The sequence below is a fragment of the Anguilla rostrata genome, chromosome 3 (assembly GCF_018555375.3).
Source record: "Anguilla rostrata isolate EN2019 chromosome 3, ASM1855537v3, whole genome shotgun sequence".
NCBI classification, from domain to species: domain Eukaryota; kingdom Metazoa; phylum Chordata; class Actinopteri; order Anguilliformes; family Anguillidae; genus Anguilla; species Anguilla rostrata.
Genome location: NC_057935.1, coordinates 49955238 through 49978608, shown reverse-complemented (window position 1 = coordinate 49978608; position 23371 = coordinate 49955238). Strand labels below are relative to the sequence as shown.

The 23371-nt window shown below is 39.2% G+C and overlaps 1 protein-coding gene across 1 annotated transcript; it reads left to right on the top strand.

Moving 5' to 3' along the window:
* Positions 1–9281: 9281 nt before the first annotated feature.
* On the top strand, positions 9282–19353 carry ccdc69 (coiled-coil domain containing 69). The gene is made up of 9 exons (XM_064328060.1): positions 9282–9434; positions 13938–14004; positions 14786–14961; positions 15500–15587; positions 15793–15866; positions 16277–16378; positions 16798–16917; positions 17253–17350; positions 17766–19353. The coding sequence occupies exons 1-9, from the start codon at positions 9387–9389 to the stop codon at positions 17932–17934; spliced, it is 942 nt and encodes a 313-aa protein (XP_064184130.1). The 5' UTR covers positions 9282–9386; the 3' UTR covers positions 17935–19353.
* The last annotated feature ends 4018 nt before the right edge of the window (positions 19354–23371 follow it).

Genomic DNA, 23371 nt, shown 5'->3' with positions numbered 1-23371 from the left:
CATAGCCAGACAAAATCTGGACAAAGTCCGTACACTGCCATCCTCTGGTACATCATCAATAAAGACAAGTGAGTCTGTTCCAGAAGCAGCCATACATGCCAGAGCCACGACACTAACTCCTCCATATTTCACAGATGAGGTGGTGTACATTATGGGCTGGCAATTCCTTCCTTCTCCCCACTTTCTTCTTGCTCATCTCTGTAGTTTCTTTCTTTCTCAAGACTTTCCAAATTGATGTACTTGATATACCTAGTTTCTGTGCTACCCTTCTTAATGAATTCTTCTGCTCTCTCAATTTACAGATTAGTTGTTTTTTCAACTGTAGTTATTTATCTGGTATTTGTGATGTTGTATGCCTCTGACTCCAAATGCAATCTCCACAGACAAAAACAAAAGCTAAACCAAGACTAGACACTCACTGCTCATTTTTGTGTGAACAATCAATGCAAATAGAAACATCTGAGAAGCAGTTAACACCTGTTAGTCATCCTACCTTTGCACATCTGAAAATGTGGGAACTCGGCACAAAAACAGCTGTTTCTGTAAAATGTTCAAACGTATACAAATATAAATACCATGAAATAAAAGCTGTTTAAGTATATAGCAAAAATAATAATTATCATTCTACCATTCTTTTGGAGGGCACTGTATATTTAAAAACACAAACATGACAAGTGCCTTGCTTAAGGCTGTGTTACATCTGGTGCTCAAAGTTACAGTATTTCCAAAAAACATTTGTTCTCACCGACAAGCATATCAGTAGCTAAATATTTATGTGTCTTAACGTATTGTTTTATTTTACTATTTTGAGCATGAGTACATTAGAAATAAGCCCATTTCTTTCAAATGTCTCATCAAAGTCATCCATTTTGAAAAATGAAAGCATGTACGCTATATGTACGTGGGAAGCATGACTGTGTCAGGTAATTTGTGTGACAGTTTTCTGTTGCGGAGAACTTTCTGTTGTCGTACATCCAATAAAATGCACAATTATGTTGTAAAATTGGTTTGAGGGCTGTGGCAGGCTGATATTATAAACCTGTTTTTGTATAACGTATCACATGAGTAGAGGAAGACAGCAGTACATAATGTTTCCAATGTTGGCTCTCAGGAGTGCCACTGTGCTGTATGTCCTGAGGGATTAAGCATGAGATATTTTCAGTTATGGCATCTTGACAAAAACTATCATTTTTTAATTATCTTTTTTTTCCCTTGTGTGTGTGTGTTGGTTGTCTCTCCAGCAGAATTTTTGGCAAAAGTTTAGTTTGCACTAAATTTAGTGGAGTCTGTAGTCATAGTTCCCTTTCTTTCTTGGGGTTTTCTTTCCTGTGAATGACCCTATAAATCTCTCAGAAGTTTTAACATTTTAACTATAGATGTATTAGAATGGTGAACTTTTGTTCACTTTCAGTTCACAAAATACATACCACACCGATCCAAAGTGCCCTTTCAGGACCTTCACTGAGAGACATGCAGTATATGCTGAAAGGATCAGTTTAAGAAGATACAAATGATTCATAATCAGAGGCCTGCTGGTATTCTTGACAGTATAGGAATTGTACTCTGATAGTGTTTGGTTTGGAATCTTAAGGACACCAGTTGCTTCTGATATCACCCCCTAAACTGAATAATTATAATGTGTGGGAATAAAGGAGGTGAGGATACAATACTTCCTGAACATAAGTTATAGTTTTTAAATAGGTGAAAATATAGTAGTGGCCAGTGTTTGTTAAGTGCACAGGTATATCTCCTTTACATCTTCACTATCAACACACAGGGTGCTGTTAAGGAAGAGTGAATGACCTCCACCAGTGAAATACAGATTACTTTTCCACCGCCATGACAATACAGGATAAAAGGGGGATAATTAACCTGTAATAATATTATCAGTATTGACTGAGTGTAGGAGCCTAGGGCAAGTGGTGTTGAAAAATATGAAAAGGTTAGGGATATTAGATAAAGAGTATATGTGGGCATCACCTGAATCCTTCTGGCATTGTGCTGAAACTAGGAGACTGAAATTCAGATTTGTTATTTGGAAAGTGTACAAAGTGTTTTTTTATTTTTCATTTTTATTATGCAACAGATGAAGATAACATTGGTTCAAGCTCCTTTTTGAAAAGAGGCCAACGCAAACCTCCTCTTTTTGTGTATTATATAATTTTTTTCTTCCAGAAATTATTTTTATAGCACAGGGACAGCAGAGCAAAGAGAAAAAAAATCCTGAGCAGTTTTTGGCTCCCAAGATACATTTATTTGCTGAAATGTAATGTTAATAAAAAGAAGAGGAAGACATCTAAAATCTTATTAAACATATAAACTTATTAAACCTAGTTTATTCACATACCTAAATGGAAGCCATGTCACAGGCCTAGCAAGGCATGGGCAATTATTATTTTTGTTACACAAGACAATCTACTGCTAATTCTCAAAAGAGAAGAGAAGCATTTACACATAATCAAATGGTTCAAGTAAGAGTAAAAAATCTTCTGCCAGCTTGCATTAAGAGATTGGGATAACAGTTAATTGCACACATCTTGATCTTATTACCTGGTTTTACTCACATTGTGCTTATTTAAACTACAGCACTGCCAGGATTGTGATATAATTCATATTTGAAATTCTCTGTGTATTCTAAAAGATAAGAAACAACAAGGCTGGTTATGGCAGTACATTTGTAGTGATTGTACACAAGAGGGCACCATTGACAAATTTATTTTCAGAGAAATGCAAGGTGCTGTTCTTGCTGTCCTCAGTTTGCTAAAATGTAGCATCAAAGAAAAGAGAATGCAATTCTTGACCATCAGAATAACATTTTGTTTGTTGGGAAAGTTGTTCATTTGGAAAAAGGGCCTTCCTATATCCATTCCAATAGGAGACGGCTTTCCAGACAAACGAATGGTTTGCAGCTGAGTTTCAGTTGCCTTGACTATAGACTTCACATGTGCAGAGTAAATGTCAAAACAATACATTTTGTAATGTTTTAAGAAAAGTCTGCTAATAAATGGGGAGGCACTAAAAAGACAGTCGAGTAGGACTGGCTTGCATTGCAGAGCTCTGGGCCTGTTTTTATCTTTATATATGCCAGAAACTGCTAACACCATCCCTCTGTGTGTGTGCCTGCTGGAAGCTGTCCCATTTCTATTGCTATTGCACTACCACTGTGACCACATTATGCTTAAAATGTTTAAAACAGTATGAGATTGTTTGCTAATTTAATAAAATCTCTTACTATATCAATAGTTTGTCTGTTGTTTTGCATTCTCCTTTTCACCTGAAAAAGTAGCAAATCATATATTAGTGATTATTTTTCAATTGTATTGACTGTAGGTTTTACCACTTCTGCTACCACAGTTCTTACTAGTTTCATTTGAACACATGCAATTAACCCACTAAACCATCCGGGTCCACATTGTATCCTCCATGTCTGGCCCAATGTAATAAATGACTTCAAATGTACAAAACCAAGTAGGGATTATACAGACAACCTTAAAGTTTGATGTGGTATCACAGCTATTGAGGTGCAATTTATTTAATACTGTGAGCATAATTATTAATGGCGAGTATAAATTCAGTACAAACACAGAAGACCCAGAATTCTGCCAGGTTATATAAAATATGTTTGCAGTATTTTATATGTAAAATACTGTCAATGCAAAATGTAATGTAAAATACTGCTCATACAGTAGCTCTATGGAGCTGGGTTTGGTGTGTGCATGTGTCTGGTATGTGTGTCTTGTGTGTATGTGTGTGTGTGTTTATGTCACTGCAGACTGAGAGACAGAACAAGGCTTTTTGGGGGCCGCGATACAACTAAGACTTACTGAACCAACCAATGCAATGATTATGAACTAAGGTTTCTATCCATCTTGAATCTGCTTTCGTATGGTTAATTTCCTGGCTCAGCAAAAGGCAAAAGTACAGTTTCAGTAATGGCTCACACTTGGCACTAAATAGAGTCCATTAGATACTTTGCAGTACAAAGCTGCCAGTGTGTGAACCCTGCCATTTGTTTAGCTTTTTTCCTTCCCACCAAATAATAGGCGAGAAAATGCTTAGGCTATTAAGGCGAGGTTTACAGTTGCTGCCAATTATTTAGATTAAATAGTTAAATTGACATTATCTGCGTATTGTTGTGTGTGTATTGTGTGTATTGTTGTTCCATTAATGTAAAATTTTAAAACATAAGATATTTTTGGATATTAAAGGTATGGTATGAACCCATATCTTGTCAGCCCTTATCTTTTGTTGCCTAGGGAAAGGTATAATCGCTTGACTGACGTACTAAATAATAAAATGCAACTGGTGAAATGTGAAAAATCCTGAAATGTGAAGAACAGTGCAGCCTATTTAAAAAGTGTATAAATCAGAACTGGGGCCCTGGGATTTTACATATTTTGCAATGTTTAATTGTTAAAGCGCTGTTCTATCAAACTAACTTTGCAGCTCAATGTAATCATTTTGCCAAGATGCGACACTGAGTATTTTGCATGTTTTGGCTCCTCTGAGCCAATCTGAGATGCAGCAGTGGGGTACCATTCAAACAGAACACACAACAGCAGGGTACTTAGACATTGGCTTAAACAAGTCATTTGTTTGATTCGGAATTTGTTTCGAGAAAAAATGACAAACATTTGGATGAATGATAATGAAGAGGAGGTGTTATACACAACACAATTCAAAAAAGTTCTTTGAATAAGATCACAAACTCCAGTGCTTGGCAGGAATAACTTCTTGGAGTTTGCGATACTGTGACTGCATTTGCTATTATGATTGTAATGATTGGAAGTAACTATGAACTCATTTAAAAAATCAAGCTGACTGTTCCAAAATGATAACCTCGCACAGATTCTGTGGCAGGCCCAGCAGGACCGTGTGTAGATGTAATATTTCTGCCTATTAAAATGTACACATGTCTATGACTTAGCGCTATCAGGTGGCTAATCTTGGTAAAGTAAAGGGTTTTTAATGTAGCAACTTTTCACACTACCTAACATTTAATGCTAACAATTCCAGTGCTGACTGTGGCAGAAAGCACCGAAGGATAGAGCATCAATGACAGCAGCAGCACCCTGGGAGAGTGGGAGAGTTCCATCAGTAGGGTGGCCCAGCCTCATTATACAAGAGTATCTCCTCCAGTCAATCAGTCTGTTTGCACCGGGTATGAATGAACTGCAGCTCTCCACCCATGGCTCCACTTTACTTTTTAAACATTACATTTTAGCATTTATCTAGAGAAGACTGTATTTTTACATACAATCCATTTATACAGCTGAATATGCTGAAGCAATCTGAAGCAGGTTAGGTACCTTTCTCAAAGGTGCAGTGGCCCAGCTGGGTCTCAACCCCACAACCTTTCAGTTACAAGCCCAGTGCCCTAGCCATTATGCTCCACTACCCAACTCAAATAGGGAAGTGTATCTGTGGTCTCCAACATGGATGTTGCAGTGACGGGACAGGTCGAAGCACAGTGAACAATTTGAGTTGCTATAGTGCTACTTAACTTGCAGACATTCACCCTGTTCACAGTATTTTATTTTAGGAATGCTGGCAACTGATACTGCAGTCAGTCTTCTACAAAACTACACTGAAAGAGAAGACGTGCGTAGGAAGATCAGAGCGCCTACTGTGATAAATTGTGTTAAATAAATTGCAAGTAGAGGAGTATATCAATAGTGAATATGGATAGCACTACGTATTATCTTTCAGGTAGTTTTATAGGAGCAGGTACTGTACAGAACCTTGCTTCATTTACACCAGACCCTGGTACATAAAACCCCTCATGAACTGCAGCCAACATGTGCAGTCACCATCAGTACCCAAGACACAGCTGCTCCTTATTGGAAAGTCGCTCTGTTCTCACCCAGTACAGCTGAACAGCTGGTGAATCTGTTTTATGTTGCCTGACAGCCAACCTAAAAATAACCAAGGATTTTCCACGGAAGACGACAGCAACACAGATTCCCAGGACGATTTAAACTGGAAGTCTCTGTGGGAGTGGCAAATTTGTCCCTCCCATACAGTCTTGGACCTTTGACATCTTAGCATACTTTTTATAGTAATACAGCTATTGCATGTTCTTAGCACGAGTATGGACCATGGCAGATAAGTTTAAAATGCTCACTGACACAGTTCAATATCCTCCCACATGTTATTTTGTGTGTGATATCTTGTTTGACAAAATACATAAACATGTCTCAGAACTGATAAAATAATGTATGGTAGTAATTGGAAGCAATGAAAATACAATGACATATAACCACAATATCTGAAGGAAAAAATAGTCGGCAGCAGCTGTGCTGAAATGATCAGGAATAAAAGGAATGCTAAACAGAGCTTTTTCCGCAGTACACTCCTCATTTGTCTTTTTCAAGGAACTGATTGTGACTCCCACACGCTGAACGGTAAGGTGGTCATTTCATATCTTGTGTATAGGATCTATAGTATCAGAAGGGGAAATGGTGCATTGTGGGTGTAGTGTGACTGCAGTAACACACTGTATCCAAACATGGCAGGAAAATGGACTGTTCACAGAACAGCCAGTCTGGCTGCTATAGTACATCTGGCAGAGTGCATGGCTGGAGAGCCAATCATTGCCACCCTACGGCCAAGGCTATTTCACGATTTGACAGATTTCCAATGGAACAAGGCACTTAACGAGACAGCCAACAGACCCCTGAGTCTGGCGGGGGGTGGGGGGTTCACAGGAATGTGTCCCGGAGCAGACCGACTGAATGTGCCGCAGCATTATGACCGACCACTTCTGTTATCCATCGGCCATTTTCACATAAAGGTCACTCTGCAGGCACTCCTCCTTGTACAGCTCAGATAGAGCAGCCAAGGATTCTACTTGAACATGAAGTTGATAAATCTACCTCCATAATTATTCTAAACCTGTTTCCGAATGTTTTGCATGATTAACATGCATGCCAGTTTAAAAGAGTCACTTAATTAGCAGCTAATTTACAGTTTACTTGACTGTATCTGGAAGCTCTATGTTTGTATACTTCTGGTAAAAAAATAAATAGTTGCAATAATATAACGTTCGCTGATCTCATTCTTATAATTGTGTTTTTTAATTTTTTCATTTAACTAAATGAATATCATGCTTAAATATAGTAATTTGAAGGAGAATAAATATAATGTTACTACATTTATTACTATTAAAGAAAAAGGAATCAGCAGTCAGTGTTCACTATCAGTTCAAAGGTAAGATCTCTGTCTTTCTGCTTTCGCAAAAAAAGACACAGACACTCTTTCTTTCTGTGTGTGGAGAGTGCTGTCAATGTGCACGTTAAACATAAATGTAACAAGTACTGTAAAACTATGTGAGGTATGCAGCATAGAGGCAAAGCAGGCACGGCCCCCTCATAGTTCCACTCCACCCTGAAAACCAGCACTTTGAATTGCTCATTAACGTTCCTCCGTGGGAGGACCCGACTTTGAAAACCCAATATAGTAAAAACTTTTGATTTAAATGTTTGCATTCACAGATAAAGGGAAGACAGTTCTATGTACTGTACATGAACACTAGAGTTTAGTATTGAATTACCATAATGCATAGAAAAGAGTGGCTACAAATGTGTGTCAGTGACACAGCAAGCATGTAGATATTACAACAAGCACACCATGTTACCATGGTACACTCCGTCAGACATGTGATATAACCATAAACCATCTATAGTTGCAGTGGAAGTTGTTCATAATACCTAAAGTAACATTATCTTAGCCACACTGTTCAACACTTTCTGCCAGGTGGAATTCACCAAAGCAATTTCTAACTAAGCATGGGTCTAGACAGGATAGTTAATCCATCCCAAGATGGAGGGCATGCAAGGCATTTCACTGATTCAAATATGCAGGCTATTCAACATGCATTAGTTCCAGAAATGCAGCTTCATGGTAGTCGTACTTATACTATAGTCTGTTTTAGTAAGGCTGAGATAACAATATAACTAAAGGAAGTAGAAACCATTATATTATACAATTTTTGTGGGTTAAACAAACCATAAACTATCAGGGATTGAAATGATTGGCAAATTATGATTTGGTAATTGGCATTATTCTTCCAAAGTCTAAATAAAGAGTAAATCTAATAGAGCTCCCTAGCAACATGCATGCTCAAACTATTGCATACAATATCTCAATACACTGTACTCCCTTCTTCCTCATACAAATACAGTATCAAAAAAAATCTTTTTAACATCACTTAATAACATCATACAGCTTGCGTTCACTGTTGCATAGGGTCTACCAGTATCTGGAATTCTGTAGAAGAAATACAACTGCAAGAAAGACTATAAATCAAGCTTAGTAATTGGAAATGGAAAATGCTGTTTTAGAAATCATTCTAGCATATTCCATACATAATCATTAAGCTTTAGATCTGGTAAACTAAGAAGGCCCATACGTATGGATAATATGGGTGCCATGCTACTCAAACCATTTGGCAACTATTTATGCTCTATTGACATGGACATCGTTCTCTAGAAAGACATCGTCTCTGCAGGAAAGAAATGGGAAAATGGTCTCTCTATATCATTAAGTAATGACTGATGTGAACTTTGCCATCTAAAGGTACCCCACATAATTACAAAACCACCAGAACTCCACTATTGGAACACTTTAATATTTCCATGTTTTATTCACTACATGTACAAATATGGCTCAGTTCACATTTAGCCTTCAATTTATAAAATATCACTAAACTAATTATGGCCACCCTTGCCTGTCATTGACATTGCAGTCAAAGATGAATAACAGCCACTCAAAAACTAAAGTAGTCTTGTCATTACCAAAAGTCCTTTGAAAAATCATACTTAAAAAAACTTTATAATTGTATATTCAAAACATGTAACTGCATGTAAAGAGACAACACTCCTAGCTCCTGCTATAGCCTTAAAAATATGTGCATAAGCCAGTTCATTTTTCATTACGGTTTGTGAATATTTCCCATGCATGTGGTGCAGGGCCTTAACAGTGTTGACAGTGGTGAACCATGTTCCGTCATTATGACGAGAGCACACGGGTGAGGAAGGCCAAGCTTTGCATGTTTTTCTTGTGAGGCTTTTTATTGCTAGGGATTAAATTGACATAATAAATCACTCACTGTACATTTCCTCCATCTCCACTTGCAACATCTGAATGTTCAATGGCGCTATTGGTGATACTAGGACAGTCACAGATTGTGTACGGTGATAATAAATTCTACCAAGCTCTTGTGGTATCATTGTGCGTTGGTTAGTTTGGGGAAGCATTGCATGTTTGCGTGATTTTTCGTGGCATTACGGTAAATGTGCATCGCCGACTCCTGTGAAATATGAAGCACTTAAGTTTAAGTTGGGGTTTCTGTTGGGGTTACGGTGCGGCCGGTGAAACTGACAGACATGGGTTGCTGCTCTAGTTCGGTGTGTTCGGGCGTCTTCAGGAAGAAGGTAGCTATTAACTATGCAAACACAATAGGCCTATTTGATTTAGTTTCAATTGTTGGAACTTAATCTACAAATACTTTCCTATTCATCTTGTAAACATCATTAGCTAATTGTTTTCTGATGAACTTGGCTGCGAATTCAAAACGAACACTCTTGAAACAAACTATAATTGAACGGACTATTTAAAATAAACTTTAAAAAATTAATTTCACTTTATTTTTTATTCAGTTAAATGGCGGTTCGTTTTCGGGTTGTATAGCATACAACGCGCATGCTTTGTAGCCTGCAAGTTTTCAAAAGGTTTCAAATTTAAAAAAAAATTTTTTTTATAGGCAGCAGATGTGAGTGAGGTAGCTTACCCGGCCACGTTTCTTTTTGTTTATTACGCCTTGGTTGCATTGTTTCTTTGTGAAAAGTTGCAATAAGCTTTTTGGTGAAAGGGGTATCTGAATCAATGTATTATTGTTTATTTTAATAAACAACGAATTGTAGCCTACAGTTTCCCCTTTTTTATTTTTTAAGTCGTCCGCAATCTTGCTGACATTTCCGCATTGACAGGTCTTGTAACGGATCGAGATTCCTTTAGAGCGTTTTGTTCTCTTCCGCGTTAGATGTAGTTAAAAGTTACTATTTTGTTAGCGTATCTCCGAAATAACAAAATTATTTTTATTCAGGTGCGTACGATTAGTGGGCCTGTCTGCTGCTACTGTTTACTTTCAGATGAACAGCCTTTACAGCAGTTAGTTTGCTTGTTTTTGGAAGAATTATGTAAGAATGTCATCAATCTTCATGTGTACGAAATGTATGGACTGTGACTATAGAGAGTATATTAGCTACGTGTGATTGTGGAGCTGATTTTGTTTCTATGTTCCCATTTTTTTGTTTTGTTCAGACGTTATCCGTTGCTTTGATTGTTCTTAAATAGCCTGGCTTTTCGTTTTTTCACTATTGTGGAACTAGCCTTGTGGCAGTGTGAAATCATTTACCTCACAATTGAGCATGGGAATGGTTTTACCTGTTCTGGAGGTTGAGGTTCTTGAAAAACATGTCTGCAAAAGAAAGCCCCTCCTAGGCAACAAATCACTTGATTCTGATTTTTGGAATGAATTAAGCAAATTAATTACTCCTGTACCTCTGCTATAGGATAATGTTGTATTAGTTCATATGAAATTACAAATTTAGATTTTTTATTTTGAAAGAAGTGTGCTTCAGTATGTACATGCTGTTCATCTAATCAGTTGAGTGTTGATGAGCATGTATTTACTTTAACAGTGAGGGGATTTAAAATCTTCATTAAAGTAGATGAATATTGGCACATAAAGTTGAAATTTTCCTTTACAGAGTTATCAGGGCCACCATAGTTATGCTTTGTAGTTACCCATTAGAAGCTATTAAGGCTTGTATAATCTTTGATTAGCCTTCATTGTTTGTCAGCTGACTGGCTGTAACAGGTGCTGGGTTGACTTCTGTTGAGACCCCAAAGTTTTTTATAGTTGATGTGCTGTAAATGCATTCAAGTTCTAGGCCGGCTTTGCCACTCAGCGTAAGGTGGCACAAGACTACATTTGATGGAGTTCCCGCATGCTAGACAGAGAAGGAAATAGTTGAGGACAACCACGTGTCCTGGAGTTGTAACAGGCATTGATCACCTAGCCATCTGTTGTCATGATGGACGTGAAGCAACTGTAGAAGGGTTAACGGGGGTGCACGTTTGTTTTGTTTGCTTTGTTTAAGCCCTGTTCTCACTGGCCACATCATGGGAAATATATCAGTGTGGAAGAACTTGACTGGCCTACACTGAGCCCTGACCTGAAGCCCATCCAACACATTTGGGATCATTTGGAAAGCCAACTGTGAGCCAGACCTTATCGCCCAATCAATGCCCAACCTCACTAATGCTCGTCTGGCTGAATGGAAGCAGACCCCTACAATGATACAACATCTTGTATAAAGCTTTCCCAGAAGACTGGAGGTTGTTATAGCAGAAAAGGGTGGAACAACTCCATACTAATGGCCATAATGTTGGATGATATGGTAGATGTCAGATGTCCACATACTTTTGACCATTTAGTGTATATATATATATATATATATATATGTATATATATATTATTTATTTATTTATAGATTTCAGCTGCTAGGCTTACACTTCACCCATTCCAATGGCATCCAGGGTCAGCCACCCCTCTTTTTACACCTATATGCCAGCAAAGTAGCCTACTTGTGAATTTTGGATTTTTAAAGAATGCATGCTATTCAGAGGTGGGAAAAAGCTAGCTCAAAAACTGATAAAAAGGAAAATGTTCAAGCCATGTTCAATGCTAGACCATGTGACTGGACACAAGCAGATGTAAACTGGTTTTTCTTTGGGTGGAGGTTTATCATGCGTACATGATAACCTGGTTGAAAACCCTGACCATGTTGAGCTACAGCATAAATTTTGAATTCTGAAATCTGAATTCCTGCTAGAGTAAATACCCCCTGAGGCTTTAGGGCCTTTTAGGCATATACAGGTCACTAACTTGACTTATTGTATACTTGGTCCACCTTATTGAGGGCACTCTGAGGTTCATTTTTGAATATGTATGGGTGTTTTTCCCCACAGAAAATGGTGTGTATAATGTTTCTGTCACACATGAATTATGGCCAATGTAAAAATAGTGAATTCATTGTGTTGTCCTATTCTAAGATAAAACATCATATTTGCTGTAATGCAGTGAAGAACCTCAGATCGTATAACGTTCTTATGTCTGGTAAAGTCAAAAGCAACAAAAAAACAATAGATTATTAAAGTGCAATGGGTAATACAGCTGACTTGTTGGAAAAGGACTCCAGCCTCTCAGCTTCATATTATAGACTACAGAAGTGCTGTTTCAGGTAGTCTGAAACCTCTGTTGTGTTTATCCAGCTAAACGTTGTGAGTTCAATAGTTCAGATCTTCCCCTGTAAAAAAAAAGAGAAACCTAAGACATAAACCAGATCCAAGGTTGTCTTTTTATTTCCTTGTGCTAGCTATTGATGGATGCAATATTTTGATAGCTGTTTGATGGTGAACAGAAGAAGGCCTGTACTTCCTTGTATGGAGTTCACATTCCTAAGAAAGACTGATCTGTGGAGCTACAAATAGGAGGAAACGGTTCACCCGTTTGTAGAAAGAAGAATGTTTTAGCATTTCACATTTCTGACTGTGATTGTTTCATTTTGTGGGTTCCGTGGGCATTAATGTGATTTTGGTGTTTATGTATTTGTTGACAAGCCATTACAAGAAAACCCCAAATTATTTGGGATAACACAGTGGAAGAAGAGCAGAGCCCCAAGCACACCAGTTTGTCTTTGACTTTATTTTGCAAAAGGAGAAGATCCTGCAAGACTGCATGATGGGCATCATAAGTACCATTTGTTGGGGTGTGTCGCCCTTTGATGCTGTTAACAGTTCCTTTGCACAAGCTTGTCTTAACTTTGCTGAACCCGTGTGCCTCTGTATCTTCAGTCTCAGTGGTTCAAGGGTGAATTCCTGAACAGACTCCAACCAGAGCAGAAGCTGAGCACCTGATAGTGTTCTCTGAAGGGCTCCTGATTAAGCCTGACCCAGTCTGGAAGAGCACTGCTGAACTGAGCCTGTTGTTGATATTGGAACATAATCGGTCTGCTGTGAGAAACTGCTAAAGGGGCATCCCATGATTTTCCCATGGGCACCCTGGAGCTCCAAGTGATGACAACTGGTCTCATCAAAAACATAAGCTGTTTCTCAAATAAGAATTGATCATATTTACGGTTGAATGTCTAAATGTAAATGCAAGGGTTCATTGTTATCATTAAGCTGTGACCTGATTTACCTACAGATTATAAGGTATATTGCAAATATATCATAAAATGTAATGATCACAGTAAGCTTTCTGCAACCGGTAGTGTAACAAGGGGATTGTTAGTGGATCAGGTGGGAGGCTTTTTTGCAGAATAAGTTTGACTACATGAGTGTTGCAGTCTTGTCACTCCTGTAACTGTCATACAGTCAACAGGGGAAAATTCTGTTGTGTTAGCAGTTTTGTTGTTTTTGCATGGCAGTGGTCCAGAGGGGACTGACCAATTAAATACTCCCCATTTGTTTGACTTGTAATTGAACCTGCTTCAAGCAATTAGGAAGACTTGGTACAAAGGACTCTTTGGTTGTTGCTTTCTGTTACTTTTTAGGGAATGCAGAAATGTGGAGCTAGCTGGCAGGTCCTCAGTCTGTTCTTTCATTTCGTGTCCATTTGGAGTCGTTACAAAGGGGTCATTTTTCCCTTAGGAGGTTTGGTACAAAAGTCAAGCCACCATATTTGTTGTGTGCTTAACATAGCACCAGTTCTCCAACATCAATCAGGAGTCTTTGACAGATCTTTTTATCACAATCTCCTTTCAGTTTTTCTTAATATGTGTTTATGGATCACCATAGAATGCAAATGAATAGCCAGTGTCTTGAATATTGTGTCATGCTTTTTGTATCATATTGTTTATTTCATACAGACAAAAAATGAAGGCAAAAAAGGAAAGCAGGATTGCAAGGAGATTAACAGCCTTCAGGATGGAAGCAGTGAGTGGTTCATTGCCAAATTGTTTGTCAGTGATCATGATATTTATACTATATAGTTTCACGCACAAGTGAAAGTTTGTATGATACCACATTGAAATGCGTTACATCACATTAAATGGTAGTACAACATGTTGTAACGTAAAACAGTGAAAGGCTTGGTTGCACAGATTTTGTATTTTATGTTGATTGTATGTTGCTTGAATACTTGTGGATTTATAGAGCAAAGGCACTGCATTTGAATTGTATTACATGTTGGTATGCATGATTATTTTCACCTTGTGAATGATCATATTCATTTTCAAAGTTTAAAAGTATTCCATAATTAAGTACTGCATTTAAACACATTAAATCATGGACAAAATTTCCTGCTATTGGAGCAAGTAAAATATAGTTAGTGTAATAATTACATCCATTACAAGCTGTAAGCACCTATATTATTTAGGGTTTTGATTATTAAGTAAAGCAACAATGGGCCTAAAAATGTGTGTATGGTAGCTGCCATATGAAATGGTGTGTGAAGCTCAATACTTGTAAAGGATTTCATGCAGAAAATATTTAACACCATGGGGAACTCAAGTTTATTCATGGAGTGTTGTAATCCAATCTATGAGTGCTCTTAACTTATGTACCAACACGAGTGACAAGACTGGGTTAGGTTAACCCAAACAATCATCATATGAATATGGTTGTTAAGCAGCGTAACAAATAGCATCAGCTGCCATACAGGATGCAGCTTGTGTTGGCCCTGGTTTATACATTTTGGTATGTCTGTTGCCCACAGGTAAGGTGCCTCTTGAGGAGCTGGGCCCCAGCCTGGAGAAGTTGCACGAGCAATACGAGCAGCAGTTCAGGGCCCTCCAGCAGGCGCTGAAAGCTGCTGGCACCAAGGAGAGGGAGAAGCTGCTGCAGACCCACAGCCAGCAGCTGAGCAGGCTGCTGTGGGACATCACTGAGAAGGTACACTTCCTTAGCCCCCACCACGTATGCCTGAGGCCCTTTCAGTATTCTCATTTTGTGGCCATTCCGGTTACTGCATGGCTGCAAATGTGTGTTTTTCAAGGACTTCGAGCTCAATGCCATTGAGGAACAAGCACAAAATTCAGGACTCGCATATTGTGAACTTGAAGCTATAAATGCAGTCATGGGCTATGTGCAAATTGCACTTTTCCAGTGACACCGTTTGTCAAACAGAATCTGTTTTGTGTGTTGCTGTTGAGGGTTAAACTGCTCTAACATGCACATCTCCTCCACAATCTCCGGCCAACAAAGCCAGACCTGTCTTGAGGAAAGGCATGGCATTCTTGTGTCACACTTAGAAAGCCCCGGCAATAATTTATGTGAACTTATTACCAAAGCTGTCCTTCAGAAATGGTAAACCACTGGATATGTTTATGGCTTGTAGCAGAGAGCATAGTAGCACCCATATTAATCACAATCTTGAATGAAATGGTCAGGTGTGGAAAAGCCTGTTTGAAAAGCTGGTTTGTGTCCTCAGGTAAAAGCTGACACTACTGCAGACTTGAATATGGTTTATGAGAAGAAACTTATGACCAATACCGAGGAGCACCAGATCAGAACTGAAGGTAAGAACTTCTGTGTGATATTTTTAGACCCATTTCGCATCAGGTTCTCCTGTAGGGATTACAGTATAACCAATATTTTGGATAAAAGCTGCCCCTTTTAGGAGGCTTACAGTGTAGGAAAGCCTTAAGGAGGCTTATAGGCTTACAGTGTCGGAAACTGTTATTTTTTTGTTGTTGTTTTTAATATATAATTTTCTCCTCATAGAACTGAAGAAAGCGCATGACCAAGAGAAGAAATCTCTGAGGGAGGATTTTGAGGCAGGTCAGGCCTCATTGCAGGTACAATGCTTCTCTTTGTCAAGCTAAGACGTGTAAGATCATGATGTTCTGCTGTGATGTCTCTGGTTTTAAAAAAGGGAACACATTGTTATAAAGCTGTTTAGCCTCATGTTCAATCTAGCGTGTAAAGTACTTTCTACTGAACGCATGCTAATTGTAGCTGAAACTCAATTTGCAATTATGTAATGCTTTACTCAAAACCCATTACTCAATGCCTCGCAACTATTAATTATGGGTCTCGGTTTTGAAAACAAACTGGCTTTTGCGAGACCGATTCCTGTGCGATTTAAATATTCCTTCTGAACATATGGTGCAAGATTAAAGTCAGGCAATTATAAAAACAAGGGGTTACGTGTAAACTATCAGAGTGTTCCTGTTTGAGCAGTCACTCAAGTTGTGTTTATCTACAGGCGAAGGTAGACGAGCTGACTGCAGACCTGAAGCTGTTTAACGAGTTGAAGCGGAGTGTGGAGGAGTCGAGCCTGAAGAGGGACTTGCAGCGGAACATTCAGGTGCGCCAGCGCCGGATGAGCCTTCGGCTACAACTCAACGGAACCGTAGCTTGTTTATTTGCATAGCAGATTCAAAATTTGTCTTGCTTGTCTAACCCGCTAATTGGTCTGATGAGACCGGGATGCCTCAGCAGAGATGATAGTCTCGAAGTTTGTGTAGCATGGTGGAGATGTGATGTTTCTATGGCAATGTTGCATGGGCGGTTGTGTGTTTGTGAGGCTGTTGTCTTTAAGGTTGAGGGGTTATTTTGGTTTAGCGTGTCGAGATAATGATGGGTAATTACGGGTGTGAGCGCAGGGGTGTCGCATTTCCCTCCACGAGCCATTCATTAGGCATGCAGAGTCTGCACGTCACCCGCAGCGTGTGGCAACAGGCCTTCCTCCATACGATCTTTTAACCTGTCCCTTTGTCTGCCCAGGCACAAGGAAGCCCTGGGGCATTCTGGGAACAGGAGCTGGAGAGCCTGCTGTTTGTCATTGAGATGAAGAGTAAGAAGTTGCAGGATCAGTGGAGGAAGCTGCAGCAGGCTGAAGTGCTGGTAGGTGTCTGAGCTGGAGCAGTCTTTTACAGACTGGGCTCTTAACTATCCCTGTGCGTCTCTCAGCCTTGGCTAGTCTCCCGCAACCCCTTCTGCTTTCATTAACAAATCACTGTAAGAGTAGTCTGTGGTGAGCACAGAAAATAATTTTCACTGTGCTTTGTGTACACTGGGATACTGTACCTCATTCCAAGTTAGTGATGAATCTGATGATTCATTGCTCTCACACAATATTGTTGAATTAAGTTTGTTGTATAAATTTTAAAAGAAAACAACTCTTGGTCATCCAAAGTCTGATTTGTGATGATGCCTCTGTCTTGTTTTTTCCGATTCAGGTGGAGAAGAATAGCACCATGGAGGACCAAGTGAAACATGTCCTCCAGCAGAATGAAGACCTGGAGGCCCGCATCAGTAGCCATCAAACCCTGATCCAGTATGAGCCTGTTTTTCCTCTCTCACACTTTCAATGCAAAAGATGTAACTCGGCTTGCATACCTGTGTCATTGTACTCCCGTTATTTATGAATGAGAAACTATTCCTTGTGTCAGCAAGGTTCCACCAGAGGGGATTCAATGTACTGAACACAAATAGATGGGCATAGCTGGTTTTCTTATGTTCAATATGAAAAAACCGTGTCTCTCAATGATTCTCTGGGACCATCGTCTCTGAACCATCAAAGTCATAGCCTGGGAATTGCTGGTTGACTCATCGCCAGTGGCTCAGGGGCAAGCAGCCTCCAGATTCCTGTTTGTTAAATGTAACAAAAGCATAAATGGTAGCATTACCGCTGAAAGCTAGGGTGTGTCTGCTGTTAGAACTCTTCTAAATCCTCATCTCTTACCCCACAGACGTCTGTCCAAGGAGCAGCAAAGCCTACAGGAGGCCCTGAGGAAAGAGGCTCTGCTGATTCAGAAGCTGAGCCAGGAAAAGGAGGAGCTCCTGTACAGGCTCCTGCAGCAGGAGCCTGGGCTCGCCCTCCGCCCGTCGCCCATCGCGCCACAGCTGACCCCCAGCTGATCCCGCCAACTCCCCCACTGACGGAGCAACCCCGCGCCGGACAAACCTGGAACCCTACCACCCCGAGGCCAGAGCCGGTACAGACCAGGCCGTACAAGTCCGCTCCACTTCCTGTGTGAAATCTTCACACGTATAACTCCGACAGCAGCTTGAGCAGTCATCCAGGTCGAGAGACCCCCCTGAACGTGGCCGACATCTGTACTCGGCTAATGGACCGTCTCTCATTTCTGTGCCTGTCTGTCACAGGAAGCTGATGGCTGGAGCTGCAGCCGTTCGCGAGCCGAACGCGGTTTGGAAGGTTCCTATGCGTTGTTTATCAAATGAGTGTTTGTTGTGCGTGCCTTGTGCACTGTCAGAATACTGTCACACATTTCTCCAGTTCCTCTATTACAGTGGTAATGGAGATGGGAGCATCTGTAGCAGTCCTGTCTACGAGCCAAAGATATTCTGTATAAGCGCGTTATTATTGAGCTTGCCATTTGTATTATTTCTCCTTAAACATGGTAGTTTTCATTTTCAAGAGATTCATTCATCCCCACTGAATATTTGCATGTGGTGAAGCCTACTGTGCCCAGGAGTGGGTTTATTTGTACGCTGGCTTGTCAGTTTTTTTAACATGCAGTGAAAATCTTGTCTCGGTGAAATGGGGACATGGACACATTTAAGACTGCTCCAGGTCTGGACATGGAATTACATGCAGGACTTCCCATTTAAGGTGCAGCAGTATATTGACAAAGAGTGTTCGACCTGCTGACAACTCATTAGCGACAATGATTTTATTTTATTTTATTTACCTGTGTATTATTTTTGTATCAGTTTTTGTATTAAAACTAGAAACAAAACGCACTTATAAGTGTAGATTTGAAAACTGTGCATATTCAGCACTCAGGCACTTTTGAATCAGTGTTTTAGTCATGTTTTAATCCAAGGATTTGAATTTGTGTGTGTGCTTGTGAATGCATTTGTTTAGCATGCATATTGATGTGTGTTGAAAATCAAATGTGCGACGTGCCGTTTTCACTTTAAGTGAAATGTTATATCAGAACGTTAAATGTTGTATCAGAATGTTGAATGTGAATATAGGGCTCGTTTCACAAAATAATACAGCATGCAAGCTCATATGCGATCAACTTGTTGGAGCATTTGACGAAGACAATAGAATTTCTTTCCACTAACTCATCTCGTGAAGAGTGGATTTGTTGTAACCCTGGAGTGGTAGAAAATGTATTATGATCTACAAACGATACATTGTTTTATTTTATTATTTTTTGTGAAACCCATTTTGATACATTATTCACAAATCGAGAATGAAACACTGGCATACTGCTTTCATGAAACGAGCCCCTCCTGTTTTCTGTAAATTATGTTGGTTCAATCTTCTGTTCTCAAAATCAAGTCAAAATAAATAGTATTCTTTTAGTTTTGATTCTTGCTAAATGATTTCATGCCACATGCCTGATTAATTTTAGAACACTTTGTTGACGTGTTCAAGCATCAAGCTTACACTAGTTTTTTTAATTTTTTTATTATGTGTATATATATATATATGTGTGTGGTGTGTGTGTATATATATATATACACAGGTCACAAATTAAAGGAAAGAACAACATAAAATGTTCGGCCACCACGAGCCTCCAGAACTGCTTCAGTCTCTGGAACTCTACTGGAGGGATGGAACTCCATTCTTCCAAAGATATTGCCTAATTTGTTGTTTTGATGATGGTGGTGGAGAGCGCTGTCGGTCCAAAATCTCCCATAGGTATTTAAGTGGGCTGAGATCTGGTGACTGTGAAGGCCATAGCATATGATTCACATCATTTTCATACTCATCAAACCATTCAGTGACCCCTCATGCCCTGTGGTCCGCACGCCCACTTGACGAGAATATGGTGAAGGATGACTCATCTGACCATATCACTTTCACATCTTCGAATTTGTGCACCCTTACTTTTATTTGTTATTCTGAAATGTGTTAGGGATGTTTCTGGACGTGGCGCACTTCTCTGTGGGGAGGGTTGGGTGTGGACGACAGAGCCTGTGGTTTGGGATCGGAGTGTTAGTTGCTATAGCTAGCTAGCAGCTGTAATGGCCCAGATATAGCAAAGAAAAAAGACAAGCTAACATTCAAGAACTAGAGTTAACCTTGGAATTGCTTTTCTATGGTGGCGTCAGCTGAAGTTTGCCAAGGGGATGAAAAGTGAAGTGGAGCGGTCTTGTTGGACCTGTAAGTAAAGTTACCTCTGGCTTTGCAGCTAGGGTTGCCAGATGTTCGATTGTCAGATTATTTGTACCAGTCCAGTTTGTGGTCCCAACCAGGCAATGCAGTCTAATGTCCAATCCAAGTAATTAATGGAGGAAATTTACCTGTATTTTGGACAAAAGTAATTGGACCAATCAACATAATCTTAAAATCTTAGCACTTGGGTGAAAATCCTTTGCATTTGATGACTGCGTGGAGTCTGCGACCCATAGACGTCATCAGACACTGGGTTTCCTTGGTGATGCTTTGCCAGGTGTGTACTGCAGCCATCTTAATTTCTGGGTTTGTTTTGGGGGCATTTTGCCTTCAGTCTTGTCTTCAACGAGTGAAACGTGTTCAGTTAGATTCAGGTTGTGTGATTGACTTGGCCAGTCAAGAATATTTCACATTTTGGTCCTTCTTGGTTGCTTTAGCAGGGTGTCTATGGTCATTGTCCTGCTGCAAGGTGAAGTGCCAGCTAGTAGTTTGCTTCTTGCAGTGATCCATCTGAGGTTATGCTGGTGTAGTCTTCTCTTTATGGTCGTCTTTAACACGTCTATGCCTATATCCTGGAGAGTGTCCTTGATCTGTTCGACAATGGAAAAGGGATTTTTCTTCATAATTAAAATTATTCTTCAGTCATTCACTACAGTGGTTTTCCATAGTCTACTATTTTGCATGCTATTGCTGAGCTCACCAGTGCATTCTTGCACCTTAACAGTGTAACAAACTGTTTATTTTGCATATCTAATCTTTTGGCTATGTCGCATGATGTCCTGCTTTACTGGCATTGACACTTCTTTGGTCTTCAGGTTGAAAGACAACAGTAACAGACTAAAGATGTGAGTTCTACATTTATAATTAACTCTAGACCTTTTGTTAGCTTTCTTGTGCCTCATATTCACTGTGCTGGAGTACAGAGACAAAACAACAAAAAATGTGTCACTTCCTAAATAATTACAGACTGCACTATATATGCAATACTAAACCATTTTTGTTGGAATGTTTGATTTTACAAGTGCTACAATGTTGTCCATGAAAATGTAAACTACTTAATGTAGTTCTGCAATATGACCACTGGAGTGCAGCAGTGGACCAAGATGAAAGAACAGGGTAGTGAAGATTACATTATTTTACATAGGTTTTTAAAAATATTATTCTTATATTTTTGTGTATGTTTTTGGTTTGTTGAGATTTTTTGTGCCCTATTATATTTTATATATTCATATCACTTAATGATGCCCTGCCAACTTTGTAATGGCTGGTATGGGAACAGAAAAGGGGGGTTTGTGGTCTTAAGCAAGAAAATCCGCTTCAAGTAACTCCAAAGAAGCTCGTACAGTGAAGTTATTTTTCCAGAGCCTGTTATGAACACATGAATTTACAGCATTTGTTCAATTGAAAACAAACATTATTTTTATACTTCTTTCCTTGAGTGCAGCAATCACAGGTAGCTACACCATAGGAAATAGTTCTAAATTAAAATATGATTCAATGTTTTAAAAAATAATTGGGTAATATAGACTTGTACTAGAACTAGAGGCATAATGTTACTGAAAAAGCTGCTTTTGAGTTATTTGAAGAGCTATTTCCTGCTTTATGACAAGAACACCCTATTGCCCTATTCAAACCATCATAATGTCAGCAGGTTGTCAGTAACTTTGGTAAATATAAGCTATCCTTCATTGCATACAAAAATTGGGCTACTCAAATATATACACTACAACGATTTTTTTTTGATTTTTTTTTTATAAACAGAAAGAGAACTACCCTTTAAAGGGCATTTTATCTTTTGTCATCTCTATTTTTACACATATAGCTAAAATGAATATAGAAATTTCAGAATTGTACAGAATTATCTGCAAAAGTGGTAACAAATAACAAAATAATTCTAAGTTATAATGTTACATTTTCAGCAATAGCTTAGCATACGCAGTGTTAAAATAATGCAATGAATATCTGAATTATATAAGCATACTGCCACCTCTTCAGCGTGATTGTCCTCTGCCTTATTTCTAGTCTGTATTGGTTATATGAGAATTTACTGTCAATTTTTATTTATATGATAAAATGTAGAACTGGAATGGTGAGGGATATAAAACAATATGTTGGACCCATTAAATAACTATTGCATTAATTAAATTTTGTGTGTCAGTTTTGATGGTAAGCTGACCAACAATCGGAAGCAGGACTTAGAATCTTTGCCACAGGTACAGGAGAAAAGATTTGCCACAGGTACATGAGAAAAGATCATTTCCTCCCAGGGCAATCCTCACTGGGGTTTGAGGTGAGGAAAGAAAATAATTTCAGGTGCATACATTTATCCTCCAGGTTATAAAGTAGCCTGGAGGATAAATATATGATGAGAAGATGTACAGATTTGTGACTCACAATGGATAGTGGCCCTTCCACAAGTCTAAACAGGTTGTGTATGTGGATTGTTTTCTTCTTATTCCTCTTCTTTTTTTTCTTTGTCTTCTTGATGGAACATGTTATTTTTTATCATATTAATTATGCTCACAAATGATCAGTTCTGTGAACAAAAAAATTGTGTCTGTCCATTTGTGACATGGAACTAAAATTAAAACATAAATTATTTCTTAAATGTTAAATGTGTTTGATGGAGTCAAGCCCTCAATCCAGTCCAACTACCACTATGTGACCCAAGTAAGTTAACCACCACCTCTACACTTTCACTGTGTCTATACTGAAAACACTGAAGGTGATTTGAGATGGTGTTTGGCTGGGGAAAACAAGCCTGTGAAGGAACGCTGATTGATGGATTGATTAGCAACATTTGCCCCATGGAAGACTCCTGTCACACCTCCAACCCCCTCCCCCCGTGTCTGAGGGGGGAGGTGAAAGTGGGACAGCTTGCTCTGTGTGACCAGAGTTGCTGAGCGGATGTAAGAGGATCACTGTTTCAGTGGATGTTTGACATGCAGGGACAATACCTGCTCAAGCCCTACGTTAACTGCAGGTCAGCCCTCCCGCTGTGATGTCACTCAGTTCCCATGGCATTTCGCAGCCACCTGCAGCACCTTTCTGTCCAGAGAGGAAGGGGTGTGGAGGACAAACACAGCAGGTTGTTGATCTGTACCATAAACATAGTGGCTTAACACAGCTACTGCCATTGATGGTTATATTGACCATTGCAAAGCACAATTTTGCCCACTAATTTAAAAGGTGGGGAACTCA

Bases quoted from the DNA above. Each gene is read 5' to 3' on its own strand.
- ccdc69 (XM_064328060.1), top strand. From the start codon at position 9,387: ATGGGTTGCTGCTCTAGTTCGGTGTGTTCGGGCGTCTTCAGGAAGAAG. The intron at 14,962-15,499 runs GTACACTTCCTT...TTGTGTCCTCAG, and splicing joins TGTGGGACATCACTGAGAAG to GTAAAAGCTGACACTACTGC. The intron at 15,588-15,792 runs GTAAGAACTTCT...TTCTCCTCATAG, and splicing joins GCACCAGATCAGAACTGAAG to AACTGAAGAAAGCGCATGAC.